Source organism: Protobothrops mucrosquamatus, unplaced genomic scaffold (genome assembly GCF_001527695.2).
Source record: "Protobothrops mucrosquamatus isolate PMUCROS unplaced genomic scaffold, P.Mucros_1.0 scaffold370, whole genome shotgun sequence".
Taxonomy (NCBI): Eukaryota; Metazoa; Chordata; class Lepidosauria; order Squamata; family Viperidae; genus Protobothrops; species Protobothrops mucrosquamatus.
This window is the reverse complement of record NW_015386704.1, coordinates 616,262-634,652: the sequence shown is the minus strand read 5'-3', so window position 1 is coordinate 634,652 and position 18,391 is coordinate 616,262. Positions and strand designations below refer to the sequence as shown.

Sequence of the window (18,391 nt, the reverse complement as noted above, 5' to 3'; positions counted from 1 at the left end):
TGTTGGAGCATTCACAGCTTCTGGAGGCAGGTTGTTCCATTGGTTAATTGTTCTAACTGTCAGGAAATTTCTCCTTAGATCTAGGTTGCTTCTCTCTTTGATTAGTTTCCATCCGTTGCTTCTTGTCCTGCCTTCAAGTGCTTTGCTAAGTGAGATAGTTGTTAAGTGAATTTTGCCCCATGTTTGCCACAGTTGTTAAATGAATCACTGCAGTTGTTAAATCAGTAACAGGGTTGTTAAGTGAACCTGGCTTCCCCACTGACTTTGCTTGTCAGAAGATCACAAAAGGTCATCACAATGACCCTGGGACACTGCAACCATCATAAATATGAACTAGTTGCCCAGCATCCAAATTTTGATCACGTGACGTGGGGAATTCTGCAGTGGTCGTTAAGTATGAAAAAAGGGTCATAAGTAATTTTTTTCAGTGACGTAACTTTGAATGGTCGCTAAGTGAACTGTTGTAAGTCGAGGACTACCTGTATTAATAATAATAATACAAATACCTTCAAAAAGGCATTCATAAACCAAGCCTATGGTAGAGCTACTGCACAATAACAATTTGCCTCCTCTAATTGCAGAATGATTCCTTGTCTTCGATGCGCAAAGCTCGCCTCCATTACCTCCAGCGCTGTGAGGATTTGGAAAAAGCCAAAGTGCAAAGCGCCAAAGCAGAAGAAGAGTTCCAGGCTGTCACAAGTAGTGGAAACAAGCAATTGGAAAAACGGCGACGTTATCGAGATGAGGTTCAGACAAAGGTAATTGGGTCTTGGGACTTAAAAGTTAAACGTTCTGCCTCTTCACTCTGGTCCCTGAAGCAGATGTTAAGTTTGAGGATTCAGGTCCTCATGGCAGCAGGGAAATAATGTAGAAATGTATGGGGAAGACACAGAAATGAATTACAGCTTTTTGTAAGCTTGCTTATAAACTTTTGCTTTTGCGCACGACATATTTATCTTATATCGTCAGCAGTGATTTTTGAGATGAAATAAAACAATGACAGCCCCTGAACTTGAAGAGCCGTATCATTAATTGTTCTGGTTCCTGACTTCTGCAGATTCTGCTCAAGTCTTTGGACCTGCCACAATTCTGTCAGACCAGGAGTCTCAAAGGTGCTTTTTTTTCAAAAGGCAACTGGACGGGTTTTTTTTTCCTTGAGGAAGAAGATGTTTTGCTTCTCATCCAAGAAGCTTCATCAGCTCTGAACTGATGAAGCTTCTTGGATGAGAAGCAAAACAGCTTCTTTGAGGAAAAAACATAGTCTAGTTGCCTTTTGGAAAAGCATCTTTGAGACAACCATGACCTGGATGACTAAGAATCTCCATAGACACTGTCAGACCAGTACTTTGCCTCTTTTACTGAAGTGTCCCCTCCTCCCCACTTATGAACCTGTTAAAATTGATGTGAAAGAACTGGCTACTAGAATCAAGATCACGTGAAGTATTCATACCATTTTACAATATCTTGGTAAGGCCACACTTGGAGTACTACATCCAGTTTTGGTCACCACGATGTAAAGAAGATGCTGAGACTCTAGAAAGAGTACAGAGAAGAGCAACAAAGATGATTAGGGGACTGGAGGCTAAAATATATAAGAAACAGTTGCTGGAATTGGGTATGTCTAGTTTAACAAAGAGAAGGACAAGGGGGGACATGATAGCAGTGTTCCAATATCTCAGGGGCTGCCACAAAGAAGAGGCAGTCAGGCTATTCTCCAAAGTGCCTGAAGGCAGGACAAGAAGCAACGGATGGAAACTAACCAAAGAGAGAAGCAACCTAGAACTAAGGAGAAACTTCCTGACAGTTAGAACAATTAACCAGTGGAACAACCTGCCTCCAGAAGCGGTGAATGCTCCACACTGGAAGTTTTTAAGAAGAGACTGGACAGCCATTTGTCTGAAATGGTATACTATAGGGTTTCCTGCCTGAGCAGGGGGTTGGATTAGATGGCCTCCAAGGTCCCTTCCAATGTTGTTGTTGTTGTTGTTGTTGTTGTTGTTGTTGTTATTATTATTATTATTATTATTATTATTATTATTATTATTATTATTATTATTAATCTGTACTAGCTGATTGAAAACCCAATGAAAACCCAATGATCCCCAAGTGGATTTGGTGCCTCCATAGAGCCCATTCTAATCCTTCGCTAGCAAGCATAGGTCAGTAAAGCTCCTTTTTAAGTCAGTTTTTATTTTACTGGGTCGTCAAACCCTAGCTCAAGTTTTATTGACATACATTTTAGGATTGCTTTCCGATTACAGTTGTTCTTTTTAACAACATTGATTTTCTTTTTATTGTTTTTATAACGTAAATGTGTTGTAACTTGCTCGGAGTCTTTTGAGTTGGGTGAGCTTTTATAAGAGTTTAATAAATAAATCAATAAATGGCAGACAAAACACTGAATTTCTCACAAGGTATACTTTCAAGAAAGAGAACATGCTGCTTTAAATCCGTAGAAAACAATGAATTCCACATTATGTGAGATCAAGCTGTTTGCTTGGCTCATGCATTTACATTTGGTGAACATTTTTCTTGTTGATTTTTTTTTGGGGGGGGGGGGATGCTGGGGAAATCAAAGGGAAATTGGAAGGAACCAAGCTCTGGATTCTAGACTTTTCTCTGATGGAGGGACAATAAGCTTGTGTGGCTTAGAAACCAGCAATAGTTCCCTGAATGAGGTCTAATGTGAAACAAATACAGTTGTCATGGCCACCAAGAAAGCCGCTCTTGGCAAAATCATGAATGGTGATCAAAGGAAGTGATTTAGGAGAAGAAAGAAAAACAAAAGAACTGTTATGACATGATATAAGGAGATTAATCACGGAATTTCCCCCAAAGCATCTGAGAAGATTACTAACTCATAGAGAATACTTCTCTGTATTAGTAATGGAGCTGGCTCATTACATCACACAAAATGTTTTCTTCCCCTACTGTGCAAGTCTTGTATAGCACAGAATGAAAGTTGAGCAGATTTCATGCAAGTGAAAAAAAGCGTTGCTCTTGGGGGGAGGGGGGGACTTACTAGAGCAACTTACTAGACTTTCCTTCCCAGCTACTCCATTGATTTGGCCTGGGAGAAGCTGACAAAGAAGATTGCAAATGGTGATCATATGACCATGGAATGCCACAAGCGCAAATGTTGTAAATGTGATCTGGCTGTAAAGCACCCAAATTGCAGTCTGTGATGGCTGGGCAACTGGGCCTTCAAGGACCAGTTGTAAGTACGACTTGTTCAATGCTATTGCAGCTTTAAATAATTGCTAAACAAGTGGTCAATAAGAGGAGATTATCTGTAGTATTTGTGAGAAGGATCTGAGTGTCCTGGTAGATCACAGATTAAGCATCAATCAGCAGTGTAGTGCAGCTGCCAGGAGAGCAAATGTAATCTTGGACCGCATCCACAGAGGTATGCTGTCACAATCATAAGAAGTGATAATTTCATTCTGTGCTGCACTGGTCAAACCCAACTGGGAATACTGGATCCAGTTCTAGTTGTTTTACAATACAAGAAGGTACTGTAGGAGAGAAACTAGAAAGAATGTGGAGGAGAACAATGACAATGGTAAGGGGCTTGGAGGTTAAATCCAATGAAGAATGGTTGAAGGAACTGGGTATGTTTTTTTTAAAGAAGAGAAGAGGTGGTTGCAGTTTCCAAAAACCTAAAGGTCTGTCCCAGGAAGTGGGTGTGAATTTATTCTCCATAGCTCCCACGGGTAGCAAAAGTAGCAATGAGTGGAAGCTTTATAAAGGCAGATCCACACTTGAAATAAAAAGCAATTTCTTGACTGAGAAAGCTATTAAACAGTGGAACAGCCTGCTTCCTTGGAGTCATGAGTCCTCCATGATTGGAAGTTTTTAAAAAATGCTACATAGCCATTTGTCTTTGAGGATTCCTGTCCCTGGCAAGGGGGTTGGACTAGACCTCCCAAGTTTCTTCCAATCTTATAATTCTATAAGTGCCCTGAGAATACTCAATTATAGTTGAATTGGAGGTGGATGTAGGAACATGTAAGTCTCTGTTGTCACCAATAAAGCTTTGGAAGCAGAATTTTCAGTATCTTGCATTTTGTCTTGGCCTGTTCATTCCAAAGCATATGGGACAGATCTATATTTATAACAGAAGGAGATGATGATTTGGCAATAATTGCAAACACTGGGGTTAATTGCACAAAGGACAACTGCCCAGCTGCCCCCAGTGAGAAGATTTGGACTCTGGCTCAATAGATGATGGTTTTGCTGAAATGCCATAGTCCCAAGCTGGAGGAAAATGGTGAGGAAATGAACAGGTTGAAAAGAGCAATATGGTGGTTATGGAAATGACTTTATAGCAAGTGATTCCTAAATCCAAATTTGTTCCTGGAAGCTAAAGCTGTAGCCCATCAAGTAAGGAGCATAATGCTTGCATGCATTGCTGAAGAATATGATTCTGCTGATCCAGGTCCTGTAATTTAGACTGAAGAAAAAAACACTATCATGATCATGAATAAGAAGTATCAGAATATAATGATAATGGAGACTAGTAATCAGTCCTGGAAACAACAGAGGTGAATCATTAAGTCTTTGAAGAAAAGGAAGAAGGAGATGCTTAGTTTCAGAGTGGATTAGTCCTATTGTAGTATTTTCTCTTCGGAAATAAACCACAAAGTGTCCAAAGGCAGGACAACTGCCACAGATCCAGCAAATTTTATTTGATGTCAGAATGAACTGAACTGCACAAATGATTTCAATTTATCCCTAAAATAAACTATACAATATGGATGCTTACTTATTTTGGGCGCAGAACTGGCATTCACATCAGTTCTTACTGCCATCCCCACAGTGAAATACTTCATCCATTGGCATGTCCAAGTCAGCTTTTCCATTCCTTTCATCAGTTTTTATTTCCTGCACATAGGTTCAGGAATCAGAAGTCACATATAGAAGCTGTGTTTCTGAAGCCAACAATCGTCGTTTGGAGTTGAAAAAAGTCAGGGAGAGAATTATCTCTCACATTCGCAAGCTAATGTATCAAGGAGATGAAATGCTGGTGAGGGTAAGTTGTGATTTATGGCTAGATGTTTCTCTTGACTTCCTCCTTCACTTCCCAACTTCACTTTCCAAAGACAGGGTGAGAAGTGGGGGTGTGGGGGTGTATGTGGTCACTTCTCTCACTTAAGCAGTTATTAAATAGGGGTGAACAGAATAGCCTATTTAAGTCAATTTAATGCACACAACTGAGACTGAGTGAATTTCCAAACTTTTACTATCGAAAGATCAGTAGGGAGATACTGTGGCAGATTCTCGAAATTTCAGAAAAAACATTCTAAGTTCTAAAAATCAAGGAAATGTATTCATTTTGTATGTGTATATCTTCAGGTCTCCTTGAGGATGTTCAAGCTACAGCATGCTCAAGCAGAACGAATCCCTGTAGGCTACCAGAACTTGACTGAATTCTGCAAGCCCTACAAGATTGGTGAAAAATATCTGGAATTTATTCAAAAACTGCCCAAAAAAGAGCTTCCCGTTGAGGTGTACAGATTTGAAGAATTTTCAAATTCTTCAAGGTAAGGTAACATAACCCTTTTTCTTGTGTCCTCTGAGCATCCATCCATGAGCATCCCCATCCTCTTATAGTCCAATAGACAACCTTGGCTCTTTTATGACTCGTGGACTTTAATTCCCAGAATTCCTGAGCCAACCATGCTGGCTCAGGAATTCTGGGAGTTGAAGTCCACGAGTCATAAAAGAGCCAAGGTTGCCTGCCCCTGTCTTATACCCATCAGTCCTGATCAAAAAAAAATATTACATGGCCCTGAAGATTTACGGCAATGGGGAAACATGTGCCCTTCCAGATGTTGATGAATTATACTGTAGCTCTCACCAGCCCTAACCACCACAGCCAGTTGTGAAGAATGCTAGAAATTACAGGTTCTGCAACATCTGAGAGCTACAGGCTTCCCACCCCAAATGCTAGCAGTTTTAACATGTGAAACATGCATATTGCAGGATTCCTTTGATGGTAAATATCTATCAGTGACTGGCATACTGAAAACTCAGATTAAGTGTTTGCAGCAGACAAAAAATCTTCCAAGATCTTTTAGTAATAGCACCAACTATTTCTTGTACTTAACTTTTTTAGACCCAGTCTTTTGACCAACTTAAGCATTTCAGAAGAAGCTTCTAAAAATCTTTAACATATATTCATGTGGTGCTAATGTCATAATGGTATGCCACTCCCTTACACCCTTACACTATGCTGGATCCTACTGATGAGCTCAACTGTCCAACTGAAAACTAGGGCACTAAAGCTTAAAGCAGTGGTTCTCAACCTGTGGGTCGGGACCCCATTTGGGGTCGATCGACCATTTCACGGGGGTCACCAAGCAAGGCTGTCTGCCATTTTTTTCCCCTTTTCCAGCGGGTGCCTTACCTCCCTTGGGCTGGGCCAGCTGGTGGTCGGCCTGCTCCGTCTCTGCCGCTTGCCAGCTACGCCTCGGCCGGCGCAGGGGGCGGAACCACGCATGCACGGCGCTCCCGGGCAGGGAAAGTCCTTGACTTACGACCGGTTGGGTAGTCCTTGACTTACGACCGGTTTAGTCCTCGACTTACGACCGGTTGGGGTCGCGGCATTAAAAAGGTTGAGAATCACTGGCTTAAAGTGTAAATAAGAACTAAACTCTTAAAAATAGCTAGATCATCAAGATGTGTCACCATTTCCAGCAGGGGGCAGTAAAGACTTTTTAAATAATACCTAGAGACAGGAATTGTGAACGGGATGTTGTGGAAGGAGGGAGAAAGAGAGAAAGAAGGTCCTGAAGTCTCCTTCAATCATCACAAAACGGAAAGTAGAGTAGCTAACATTGAAGACAGAACAAGAAGGAATGGATAACTAATCAAGGAGAGAACCAACTTAAAATGAAGGAGACCTTTCCTGACAGTAGAACTATTAATCAGTGGAACGACTAGCCTCCGGAAGTTGTGGGTGCTCCAATACTAGAGTTTTTTTAAGAAGAGATTGAACAAACATTTGTCTGAAGTGGTGTAAGGTTTCCTGCTTGAGCAGGGGGTTGGACTAGAAGACCTCCAAAGTCCCTTCCAATTCTGTTATTCCGTTTTTTCTTCACAAGGAAGTCTCCAAAAAGATCTATTGTAAGTCAGAAGAGTCCAAATCTGTCCCGCTTGTTTCTGATGAGTGCTGGCTGGGACCATGTTTAAGTCTTCCCATTAGTCCATTATGCCAGATTTTCTTTTTCTGAACTGTGATTTTTGAAAGAACCACAGCACTACGGAGTACATGTCTGATTTTTTTTTTCCTGAGCAAGTGTCCTGTTTGAAGGACTAAACATCTCTCTGTAGGATTATCGTAGGCTTATTCTAAAGTTAAACCGGAATGATAGATGTTTGATTTAAGCTCTCTGTGCTATATTGTATAATTTCAACTTCAGATATTTTTCTAGAGAGAAAATTATATTCATAGTAAAACAAATTATTTGGGCAAAGGAAGTAAATTGCTCCACTATGAAGTAGCTACTGTCCTTTCAAAGAATCTGTGGGCAGAAGTGGATGTTTGAAGGAAAGTTTGGTAGATGGAAATGCCACGGTTTTGTGTGTGTGTGTGTGTGTGTGTAAGAGAGAGAGAGAGAGAGAGAGAGAGAGAGAGAGAGAGAGAGAGAGAGTTTGTATAGTTGAACTCTGAAAAATAAGGTAAAGAGGCTCAGTAGATGAAATTATGGGAAAAGGGTGCAAAAGCAATTGGGAAGAACTACCCACCTGTCTGTTTCTACCGTCCACCGCAAATGGCAGTGGAAGAACTGCATTTGAGCATTTCCTCACCAGCATCCCTTGCTTTGACAAGGGAAAATACTGCTGGAATAATGATGAATTGTTCTGACTTTCTTCACTGTCCTCTGTGTTTTACAGTAGCAGAATCAGCAGGATAAAGTTCCATAAATCACCCTTGGGATGAGAGAAGGCCAGCATTGTGGGGAAAAGGGGATGACACTGGAGCTGCCAGGTTATTCAAGGGGCTTCGTAAATAACTTACAAGGAAAGTTCTTAATTAGTGCCAGCCTCAGTAAGAGGAAGGCTCTCCCACTAATAAATGCTCTCCCAGGAATAAAACCTAGAAGGGAAAAAAACCCCAGCATTCTTCCCAGATTACCTGTCTCTGAGGCAAATATGATTTCAGTGCAATACTTTGAAGGCTCAAAACCATGTAATATTGAAAATGGCTATAAATTCTTAATATAACCATACATACTATATATTACTGATTCTCAAGTTTTAGGGATGCCATAACACCTTCAAATGATGCACAGTGAATTTGTATAACACCTATAGATAAAAGAATATATTTATCTGAGGCAAAAATAGATTTGCCACTTAATTTGAAGCATTGCATTTTAATTTACATATCAAATGAAGTCATGACAGACGTTTAAACTATTTCATTGGAAATAAACAAACCAACAACCCCCCACACACACACACCCCAATAAAATTTACAACCATCCTTTTAATGAAAAGGTTGAGCTTATTTACTTTTACATAATTCCTGACATCTGGGTTAATTTAAAGATAGGCACATTCGTTCTATCAGAAATGAAAGAAGGAAAGGAAGCTTTTTGCTTTAAATTAACTTCTCTTGAAATGCTGCAGTACGCAAATCTCTGGCAGGCTGTAAGTTACTTTTAGTGCTCTCTTCCAGTACAGCCCCATTGAGATAACTATCATAGCACCATCTTCTTTCTCAAGCCACTACTCCTTTCCCCTCCATATAATTTCCCCTGCAGAGTGAGCATTAAGTTACATAGTCAAAGCTGTGCATAGAAGCTTCTTGTTCTCTGGGCATGATTATTCCTCCTTTGTAAATATATTGTGTTTTAAAAAAACAAGCACAAAGAACATTTGGGCCTCATCTGGGGCTCTGGAGGCCATTTTGTATCAAACTAGTAAGGCAACTGAGGGAGGAGGCTTCCTTCCTTTCATGAATGTTGCACTATACCCATGGTGGCGAACCTATGGCACGTGTGCCACAAGTGGCACGCAGAGCCCTCTCTGTGGGCACGCGCACCATCGCCCCAGTCCTAGGCCTTCAGCTGGGTTTTATAAAACTTTTTCACTTTGGGCCTCCGCCACCATGTGCAAAAAAAAAAAGGTTCGATCAATCAATTTCAACTCACGGGGGAAAAAAAGATCTTGCAAAGTTGGAATTGATTGATTGAACTTTTTAGTCCCACCCAGTCTGCCGTTACCACCACAGCCACACCCACCCAATGGGTCACACCCACCCAACTGGCCACACCTATCCAATGGGCCACACCTACCCAATGGGACACGCCCACCCAGCACCCGACGATAGATAAGTGGATTTTGGGCTGCAGTTTGGGCACTCGGTCTCTAAAAGTTTCGCCATCACTGCACTATACTCACAACTGATTATTGATTTATTATGAGCTATCAAGACAATGTTGACTACTAGCAACCACATAGATTTTCTCCAGGTTACCAACAGAAAGAAACAAAGCGATATGATGAAGAAAATTCACTTCTTACTGCATCTAACTATTCTGTGTTATATTAAATTCTGATTTTGTTGAATGTTGTTGTAAACAAAATGATTAGTGATTATATAACACCATATACTGAAGTATAGAAAAGAAAAAAATATTCAGTTTTAATATTCAATGTTAAAGCAAAGATTGGTGTACTTAAAGAAGGTGTGAGGTAAATACTGGGTCCAAACTAGGAGTTCAACATAGAATTTCTGTATCTTGTTTATTGCACTTAGAATGTTCAGTTGCCTCTTGAAATATGCACTTAGAATATTTCCAGCTTTTTGTAGAATTCTTAATCTTGTCACATAAGTTTAATTAACTATTACTATTAACACAAGTGTGTACTAGGGTGTGGGAATGTTCTTTAAGACAACAATCATTTGTGAAACCTTTTTTGGAACTAATGTCTGGTAATAAAAAATTACCTGTAACTGGGAATATTTTCTGGGAAAACTATAATAGTTGATGAGCCTTTGCTTTTTTAGATCACCCTCTTCTGGTAGAAGAAAAAATATTGCACCTGGTACTCGAATTTATTCATCAGCTGCTGACCTCATCAGCTTATCAGAAGAAACTCATGGAAAGCCATCTTCCTCAAGCAGTGAGCAAAGTACAGTCAATTCTATTACAATTCTATACTTCTACCTTCTTCTTTGGGATTTTATAATCCTTGCCGCAGCCTGGCTAGATCAGGATATGGCACCCAGGTCTGGTTACCAAAAATTTCATTACTACAGGTAGTCCTCGACTTACGATAGTTCATTTAGTGACCATTCAGAGTTACAAAGGCACTAAAAAAAGTGACATCATTTTCCATACTTACGACCATTGTGGCATTCCCATGGTCACGTGATCAAAGCTCAGATGCTTGGCAACTGGTTCATATTTAAGACAGTTGCAGGGTCCCAGGGTCACGTCGTCGCCTTTTGCAACATTCTGACAAGCAAAGTCAATGGGGAAACTCAATTCACTTAACAACCGCGTTACTAACTTAATAACTGCAGTGATTCACTTAACAACTGTGGCAAGAAAAGTTGTAAAATGGGGCTAGACTCACTTAACAAATGTCTCACTTCGCAACAGAACTTTTGGGTAGTCAAAGACTACCTGTATTGAATGATGTGCCATCAAGTCGTTGTTGACTCCTGACGACCACATATATTTCTCCCTAATGGTCTGTCCCTAACTTGCTTTATCTGGTCTTCTAATGGTGCACCCATCACCATTGCAACTTATTATATCCACCTTGTTGGTGGACATTCTCTTCTTCACTTTCCTTCCATCGTTCCCAGCATTGAGCCTGTTCTAGAGAACTTGGCCTTTGCATAATCTGTCCAAAATAGATTAATCTGAGCCTGGCCATTTGTGCCTGGAGTGAGAACTCTAGTGATCACTACTAGATGGCAGGATTAAATAATTTTTTAAAAAGGGGGGTATCTTTGCTGCCATTTTGCAGTTTAGGACTGTGACTTTAATGTAGAATTCTTGAGTGAAGGGGAAAAAAAGCAAGCACAGCTAAGGCATCTCAACAAAAGAAAACCCCACACAACTCCTTCAGTGACTGAGGCAAAAGTTAATTTCTGCATTATCAAAGGCCTCTCCGTTTTCCATTTTGCCTCTCAACTGACATCTCATATTTTACAAGAAAGCTCTAGTTATATACAAGACTATCTTTCTTCCATTGCCAGGTGCCAACCAATCTTTCTACAGTGACACAGAGAGCTTGGGAGGGAGCACTGAATGCCAATGCTTGGATTCACCCACATCTAGCCCAGGTGAGAAGAAATTCCCTTTTTGCCTGGAAAATTAAGAAAGTTCATAAGGAAGAAATGGGAGATGGACGCTTTATTAAAGTATTAGCTGAGAAAAATTAGTTACGTTGCAAACAGACTGTGGCATTCTTTCCTAACCTATAGCCTTATTCTCCCCAGATACTGCTTTTTAATAGATTTTTTTTTAAATAAAAAAAATCCCTTCTCCATAATATCAGGCACTTTGACCTTTTGAAGACAGAAACTGTTTGTCTTTTAAATGAATATATAAATCCTGTTTTTTTTTCTTTTATACATTTTCAATTGCAACTTGCTTTCTCTATTAAAGCTGAGAAAAATCTCTTTAGGCATCTTGATTCCTACAAAAGATTTTTTTTTTTAAAAAAAAAATTAAAGTGGCAGTATCATTTTAAATGTCTGGAGATCATGAAATTTATAAGAGAAAATATATCAGTTCTGTATTGGAAGCCCTGTGAATGATCTGGGAACACATGACACATTTCTTGTTGCAGTTAGATGAATGCTTACCTAATCAGAAAACTAGATGGGGTGCGGGGTGGGGAGATTTCCTAAAGTGAAAGAGAAGGAAAAACCAGAAACTGTACCTGAACTCTGATTTCACTTCTGCAATACTAATGGCTGAGTTCGTGCATTGTACTAAGCCAGAGATCAGAATTATGAACTTTTGTAGGAATGTTGCTGCACCAATGGCTGGATGGCTTCCTACAAAGTCACAAGAAGAATTTATGATGTCACAGAATGTGGCAAAGCTGTTTCCCCCCCCCCCAACCTGTTGTGAGGATTTTAAACCACTGGAATTGAAACCCTGCTCCACTTTAGTGAGTCCCAGTGGTGGGATTCAAATATGTGAACAACTGGTTCTCTGTGTGGATGCCACTTCCGGAAGTCCATTCTGGGCCTGGGCAACAAAAAATTAGCTACCAGTTCTGTCGAAGTGGTGCGAACTGGTTGAATCCCATCACTGGTGAGTCCTCTTATCTTCCCAGATGGTCTGAGCTGCTGCTACTGAATTTTGGAACTATAGTGCCAGAGTCAAGGCTGCAAAGGAGTTATTAGGCAGCTGTATTCATGCAGCCTTAATTTGGTTTGTCTAATTGGAACCTTATGAAATTGTGTATTAGGTATCATTATATCTCATGGTTATTATAATGGTAATCATGATTATTATGATTATGCTTGTCTGATGTGTGAACCCAGCCATAGCCTACATCTAATCAAATCACAGATGTAAATCTTATCAGGTGCTAAAACAAAATATGTAGGTTGCAGCAAATTAAATTACAATAAATGTGGCATTAGGGTGCCTATAGAAAAGTGCTGCCTTTTTATAAAATAATGTTTTATTAAAAAAAAAATTAGAAACTGACCAACTGCAAAACAAAGGGGCAGCCTTTACATCATCTGTATTATCAGAGTTACTTTGAGGTTTCTCATAGACCCTGTAAACATTTTCAAAAAATTAAAATGGTCAGGTGACTACCTCTCATAGTTGCTTGAAAATGTGCCTAACTTTCTAAATAAAACAAGTATAGCTTCAGAGGTATAGAAAATTGGGGTGGGGCAGGAAGCTTCCAAATCAGTTTGCTCTTTGGTGATTTTTTTTTAAAATGGCTGCTCCTAGCCCAGCGGTAGGCAGCCTCGGCTCTTTTATGACTCGTGGACTTCAACTCCCAGAATTCCTGAGAGCCATGATGACTCAGGAATTCTGGGAGTTGAAGTCCACGAGTCATAAAAGAGCCGAGGTTGCCTACCCCTGTCCTAGCCACTGTGATAGCCACTGTGGTGCTGCAGAATCCCCAGTCCCGTGAGAAACCATCTACAATAAGTGTCTTAAAATTTCAGACCTGCCTATCAACCCCGGAAGGCTGTGGCTCAGTGAATAGCTGGTCCTTATTCTTTTCAAACTTATGTTTTAAAACGGCAGTCAGTTTAAACAGTTGAACATGTCTGCACAGATTTGACAGTTAAAATAGCATGTCTCCCCAGTTTGGAAATTCTTGAGTTGCGTTATATTGACAATGCAAACAAGTCTTTCATGAATGCTAGCTCTAGAAAAGTACATTATTTTTTTCACACAATAAATTAATTTTGCAGAATTCAGTGTGCGGTCAAATGTAACTGAGGTTATTTTAAGCAGCTTCCATGATTGTTTAAAAGATTATTTATTTCATATTCAGGCCACAAGACGTTGCTGAAAGCTCCATCCACTGGAACTGTATCCTCTTCAGAAGACTGTGAAGACAAAGATTTGATACAAGCCTATGACAATGGTGAGAAGCAAAAGAATCCTATGATTTAACAGAATAAGAAGAAAATCAGAACTCTTCATAGCCTGGGAAAGGAAACAGAGAAGAGAACAGGACTATAGTTAGAGAGCTCCACAACTTATAAATGCACACTCTGTATTTTCCTGGTTTTTAATGAAAACATGCCAAGGATTCTTCATGTTGGGGTTCCCACTTTTACACAATTCTACCACATGTAAATGTTTTTAATTACCCGTAACACTACTTTGAGTTTTCCATTGTCCCTCTTTTTAAAGACTTACAGCTTTTTGAAATCAACTGCCTCAAACTTTCCTGTGAAAGTATCTCTGGAATTTTATTCCCCTAGAAGACCTTCCCTTTTTTATCACCCTTTTTCCTGTGGCCAGGCTATGCTAGATGCCATTCTGTTGTCCACTCTGACCTTTCAACTTTTAGATCATCTTCTTTTCCTTTTTCCTCTCGGCACTAACTATTATTGACTTCATATTCTGATATCATACTCTGATGTCAACTGTCATTCACAGTGTAGTGCTTGACCTTTCATTTCCTCTAGCCAGAATTCCTAATCAATCGTTGTTGTTGTTAATTGTGAAGTCGTGTCCGACCCATCGCGACCCCAATGTTCCTCCAGGCCTTCCTGTCCTCTGCCATCTTCTGGAGTCCATTGAAGCTCACGCCTACTGCTTCAGTGACTCCATCCAGCCACCTCATTCTCTGTCGTCCCCTTCTTCTGTTGCCCTCAATCTTTCCCAGCATTGATTATATTATAATCAATCATAATATATCATTAACTAAGAATCAGTGAGGAAAGATTTCCTCTTGCATCTATCACTGCCTATCCTCTTTTTTTCCTGGGGTTCCCCAATCCATTATGAAAGTAATTGACATAATTGTAAATCTTTTACTAAACAAATTAATTACTAATGTTGCTTGACAGGTTTTCAGCTGTGGGATTTTTCACACTACATTTGGAGATTACCCTTGTGAACACTGTAGGATGTAACACTTCGCTGCCATATATAGTATTTTATTTTATCCACTGGGAGACTCAGCCATCCTCTTTGGGGATGCTGCATTATTGAAGAGAAGAAAAGATAACCTTTGTGTGATTTTTTACTGTGAGCACATTGGCACACATTAAAAATGAAATTCTGTTGCCTGCTCTCAAAAGTGTACACATATATAACACACATATAAACATACTATATACAACATATGTATATACCCACACCCTTACATATAAATATTAATCACTGTACATCTTGAATACATAATGGAAGGAGGAAGCTTGAGAGTTCACAAGGTTAATACTGTATGGAACAAAAAACTGTGACTGAATCTGGATGTTCTGCTTCGGATACCACGAAGCCTCCTTCCAGAAGATAACAAGGAAAAGAGGTTGTGAAGACGATGTATAGTGTCCCAGACAATCAAGAAGGAGGAATATCTTTCCTTGGAGTATGCTACATTTTTAGATTACAAAATAGGAAATTTGTAATGATCAGGGTTTGCACTTTAACATTTCACCTAGTAAGTACAAAATGGGAGGAATCACATCACATACTTGAGCATGGGCAGGATTTCTCCTATTTAGTAGTGGGGGTGAGTTATTTTATTTTAATTTAATCTGTTTTAATGTTATGTTGAACCTATTTGCAATTTACCTTACTCTTTTGTGTGCTACCTCATTCAAAATTAGTCTCGTGATTTTGGAACTCCCCCGACTTTGAATTTAGGGCATACCTTAAATATCTCCATGTTCATTTTTACCAGGTTTTTTTTTGTATCTGTATTCAGCAAATATTCATTGTTCTTTAGGGAAAGAAATGATCACATCTAATAGCGAATAATGGACCTCATCCTCTTTTCAGATCTAAATGATGTTGCATCTGAAAATGGCTTGTCCAATTGCCAGTTTAAAAAAATAATCCTGTCAAGTGCTGCTCAGACTCATCGGCTGAGAAAACTGAGAGGCCCTTCAAAATGCAGAGAGTGTGAGAACTTCATGGTCAGTGGTATCGAATGTGAAGAAGTAAGTGAACATAAAGGAACCACTTTGCTGCAACATAGTCAAACAGCCTCCCACTCTCAGTACAACATATGACAAAAACATTGGTAGTCAAAAAAAGATGTGAAACTAATTATTATTTAGGCTTCAATGGCACACTTACATACACAGGAAAGCTAACTTTTAAATAAATAGGTATACATCTAAATCTATAAAATTAATTCAATACCCTATTGTAAGATGCGATCCACTGAGCATTAAATCAGAGAGAGAGAGAGAGAGAGAGAGAGAGAGAGAGAGAGAGAGAGAGAGAGAGAGAGAATGTGGCCTGTTACAAAAGCTTTGTAACAAAAATACTGTGGTTTAAAAAATAGCTATTTGTTCAGACTGATCCAATACTTTGCATTTTTTTCACAGTGCCTGTTGGCCTGCCATAAAAAGTGTCTGGAGACTCTTCTCATCAATTGTGGTCATCAAAAACTGCCAGCCCGGGCATCGCTATTTGGAATTGACTTCAGCGATGTGCCAAGGGATTTCCCAGAGGAGGTGCCATTTATTGTGATGAAATGTACATCGGAGATAGAAACTCGTGCCTTGGGAGTGCAGGTAACTCATTCTTCTATGCATTCAACAGTTGCATCCCAAGCTTTATTCCTGTTTCAAGGTAAGAGCAGGAACAAAATTTTCATTCCCATTCCTAATACAAAAACTGAATTAACAGTCACCTTTGCATGCTTTATATTTGTCCATTTCTGTGGAATCATAAAATTCTCCAAAAATGAGAATTTAACAGCTGGAGCAAACAGGTCTGCCTACACTTTTGCCTGCATATAGATCAGAATCTTACATATATTGTAAAATTGCACTGTGTTGTTATTGTCACATGCTGGTTTTTCATTAGGCTGTTAGCTCTGAATTTCAGATTGAACAAAATATATCTCCAGGTTTCTGAGGTGGCAGAAGTATATTTTCTACACTAAATTAACCAGAGTTTGGTGTTCTAGCATTTCAGTCTCTCCTCCACTTGCATCTCTGTATTTCTGCATCAGATCGATATTCCGGTTGTCATTTGGGCACCTATGTATATGTGTTGTTCATCTAACTGGCTTCCCCTGATTCGGTCTCCCTTTGCCTCTCCTCTATGCAGGGAATATACCGCATTAGTGGGGCTAAAGCACGCATGGAGAGATTGTGCCAAGCCTTTGAGAATGGCCGAAGGTTGGTGGAGCTGTCAGAACACTCACCCCATGACATCACTGGAGTCCTTAAACATTTCCTTAAGGAGGTAAGAAATAAAAACGGAGAGTACCCCTAGCAGCACATTTCCTTACAGCTGAAAGTGATTTTCTGAGATGTGTATCTTTAGCTGTGGGAGTTCACAAAGATACATTTTTTTCAGACCTTTCTAAAGCAGAAACACACTGATATTAAAAGACAGCTCACAGTTAGTCTTTCCCTTATAATGAACATCTTATATTGCCCCCAGCTTTCACAATCTGAGTGACTCATATGCTGTTCTATGACTAATTTGATTGATTGGCTCATAGATATCATATAAATTGCAGTTTGCCTACTATTTTTCAGATGTACTCTTATAGTTTTGCATCTACTATTCATTGTCCTCAGTTTTTTAAAAGCACAATCTCTTCTGTGGTTTGCCTCAGAGAAGGACCTTGGCAACTATTTGCTTCTTTTTGCTTCCATTCACATTTTACAGAATAGAATAGAATAGAATAGAATAGAATAGAATAGAATAGAATAGAATAGAATAGAATAGAATAGAATAGAATAGAATAGAATGAAGGGACCTTGGAGGTCTTCTAGTCCAACCTCCTGCTTAGGCAGGAAACCCTATACCATTTCAGACAAATGGTTGTCCAATCTCTTTTTAAAAACTTCCAGTGTTGGAGCATTCACAACTTCTGGAGGCAGGTTGTTCCACTGATTAATTGTTCTAACTGTCAGGAAAGTTCTCCTTAGTTCTAGGCTGCTTCTCTCCTTGATTAGTTTCCATCTGTTGCTTCTTGTCCTGCCCTCAGGTGCTTTGGAGAATAGCTTGACTCCCTCTTCTTTGTGGCAGCCCCTGAGATATTGGAACACTGCTATCATGTCCCCCCTCGTCCTTCTCTTCGTTAAACTAGACATACCCAATTCCAGCAATCGTTCCTTATATGTTTTAGCCTCCAGGCCTCTGATCATCTTTGTTGCTCTTCTCTGCACTCTTTCTAGAGTCTCAACATCTTTTTACATCATATTTTTATTTTATGGTTTTGATCTTGACCTCCCAGAGAACAAGGTCCATTCACTGCTCTATATGATGACTGTTTAGGAGTCGCTGAATATTCTTTTCTGCAGACAAAACATACTCTGTTCCTTTAACCATTTTGGGTAGGACTTGGTTTCTTACAATTTTGGCAGCCATTCTCTGAACTCATTCCATGTGGACCTGGCTAAGGTAGAGTAAAGAGGGATAATAACTTCTTGTGATCTGGACTTGTTAGCATATTTATCTATATTACTGTCCATCTCAGGGCACAAATCTGGGCAGCTCACAAAAAATATATCCTCAAATTGGATTCAGCTGTTTAGCAGCTGCATCTTATTGTTGTTTCCTGTTCTACTGGTGAATTACTAGAACATTCCATTTCGTTTGAAATGTAGATAGTTCTCGACTTGTTTAGTGACCGTTCAAAGTGAAAATTGTGACTTATGACCGTTTTTCACAGTTACAACCTTTGCAGCATCCCCAAGGTCACGTGATCAAATTTCAGATGTTTGGCAACTGAT

At 39.6% G+C, this 18,391-nt stretch overlaps 1 protein-coding gene across 1 annotated transcript in view; it reads left to right on the top strand.

Annotated features, from left to right (window-relative positions):
- Window positions 1–18,391, top strand: part of GMIP (GEM interacting protein) — a 78,356-nt gene that overhangs the window by 51,522 nt on the left and 8,443 nt on the right. The window contains exons 11-19 of the mRNA XM_029284095.1: window positions 582–758; window positions 4,895–5,032; window positions 5,356–5,543; window positions 10,022–10,146; window positions 11,225–11,311; window positions 13,507–13,599; window positions 15,468–15,628; window positions 16,022–16,210; window positions 16,752–16,889. Coding sequence (XP_029139928.1) covers window positions 582–758; window positions 4,895–5,032; window positions 5,356–5,543; window positions 10,022–10,146; window positions 11,225–11,311; window positions 13,507–13,599; window positions 15,468–15,628; window positions 16,022–16,210; window positions 16,752–16,889 — 1,296 coding nt within the window. The remainder of the gene's footprint in view (window positions 1–581; window positions 759–4,894; window positions 5,033–5,355; window positions 5,544–10,021; window positions 10,147–11,224; window positions 11,312–13,506; window positions 13,600–15,467; window positions 15,629–16,021; window positions 16,211–16,751; window positions 16,890–18,391) is intronic.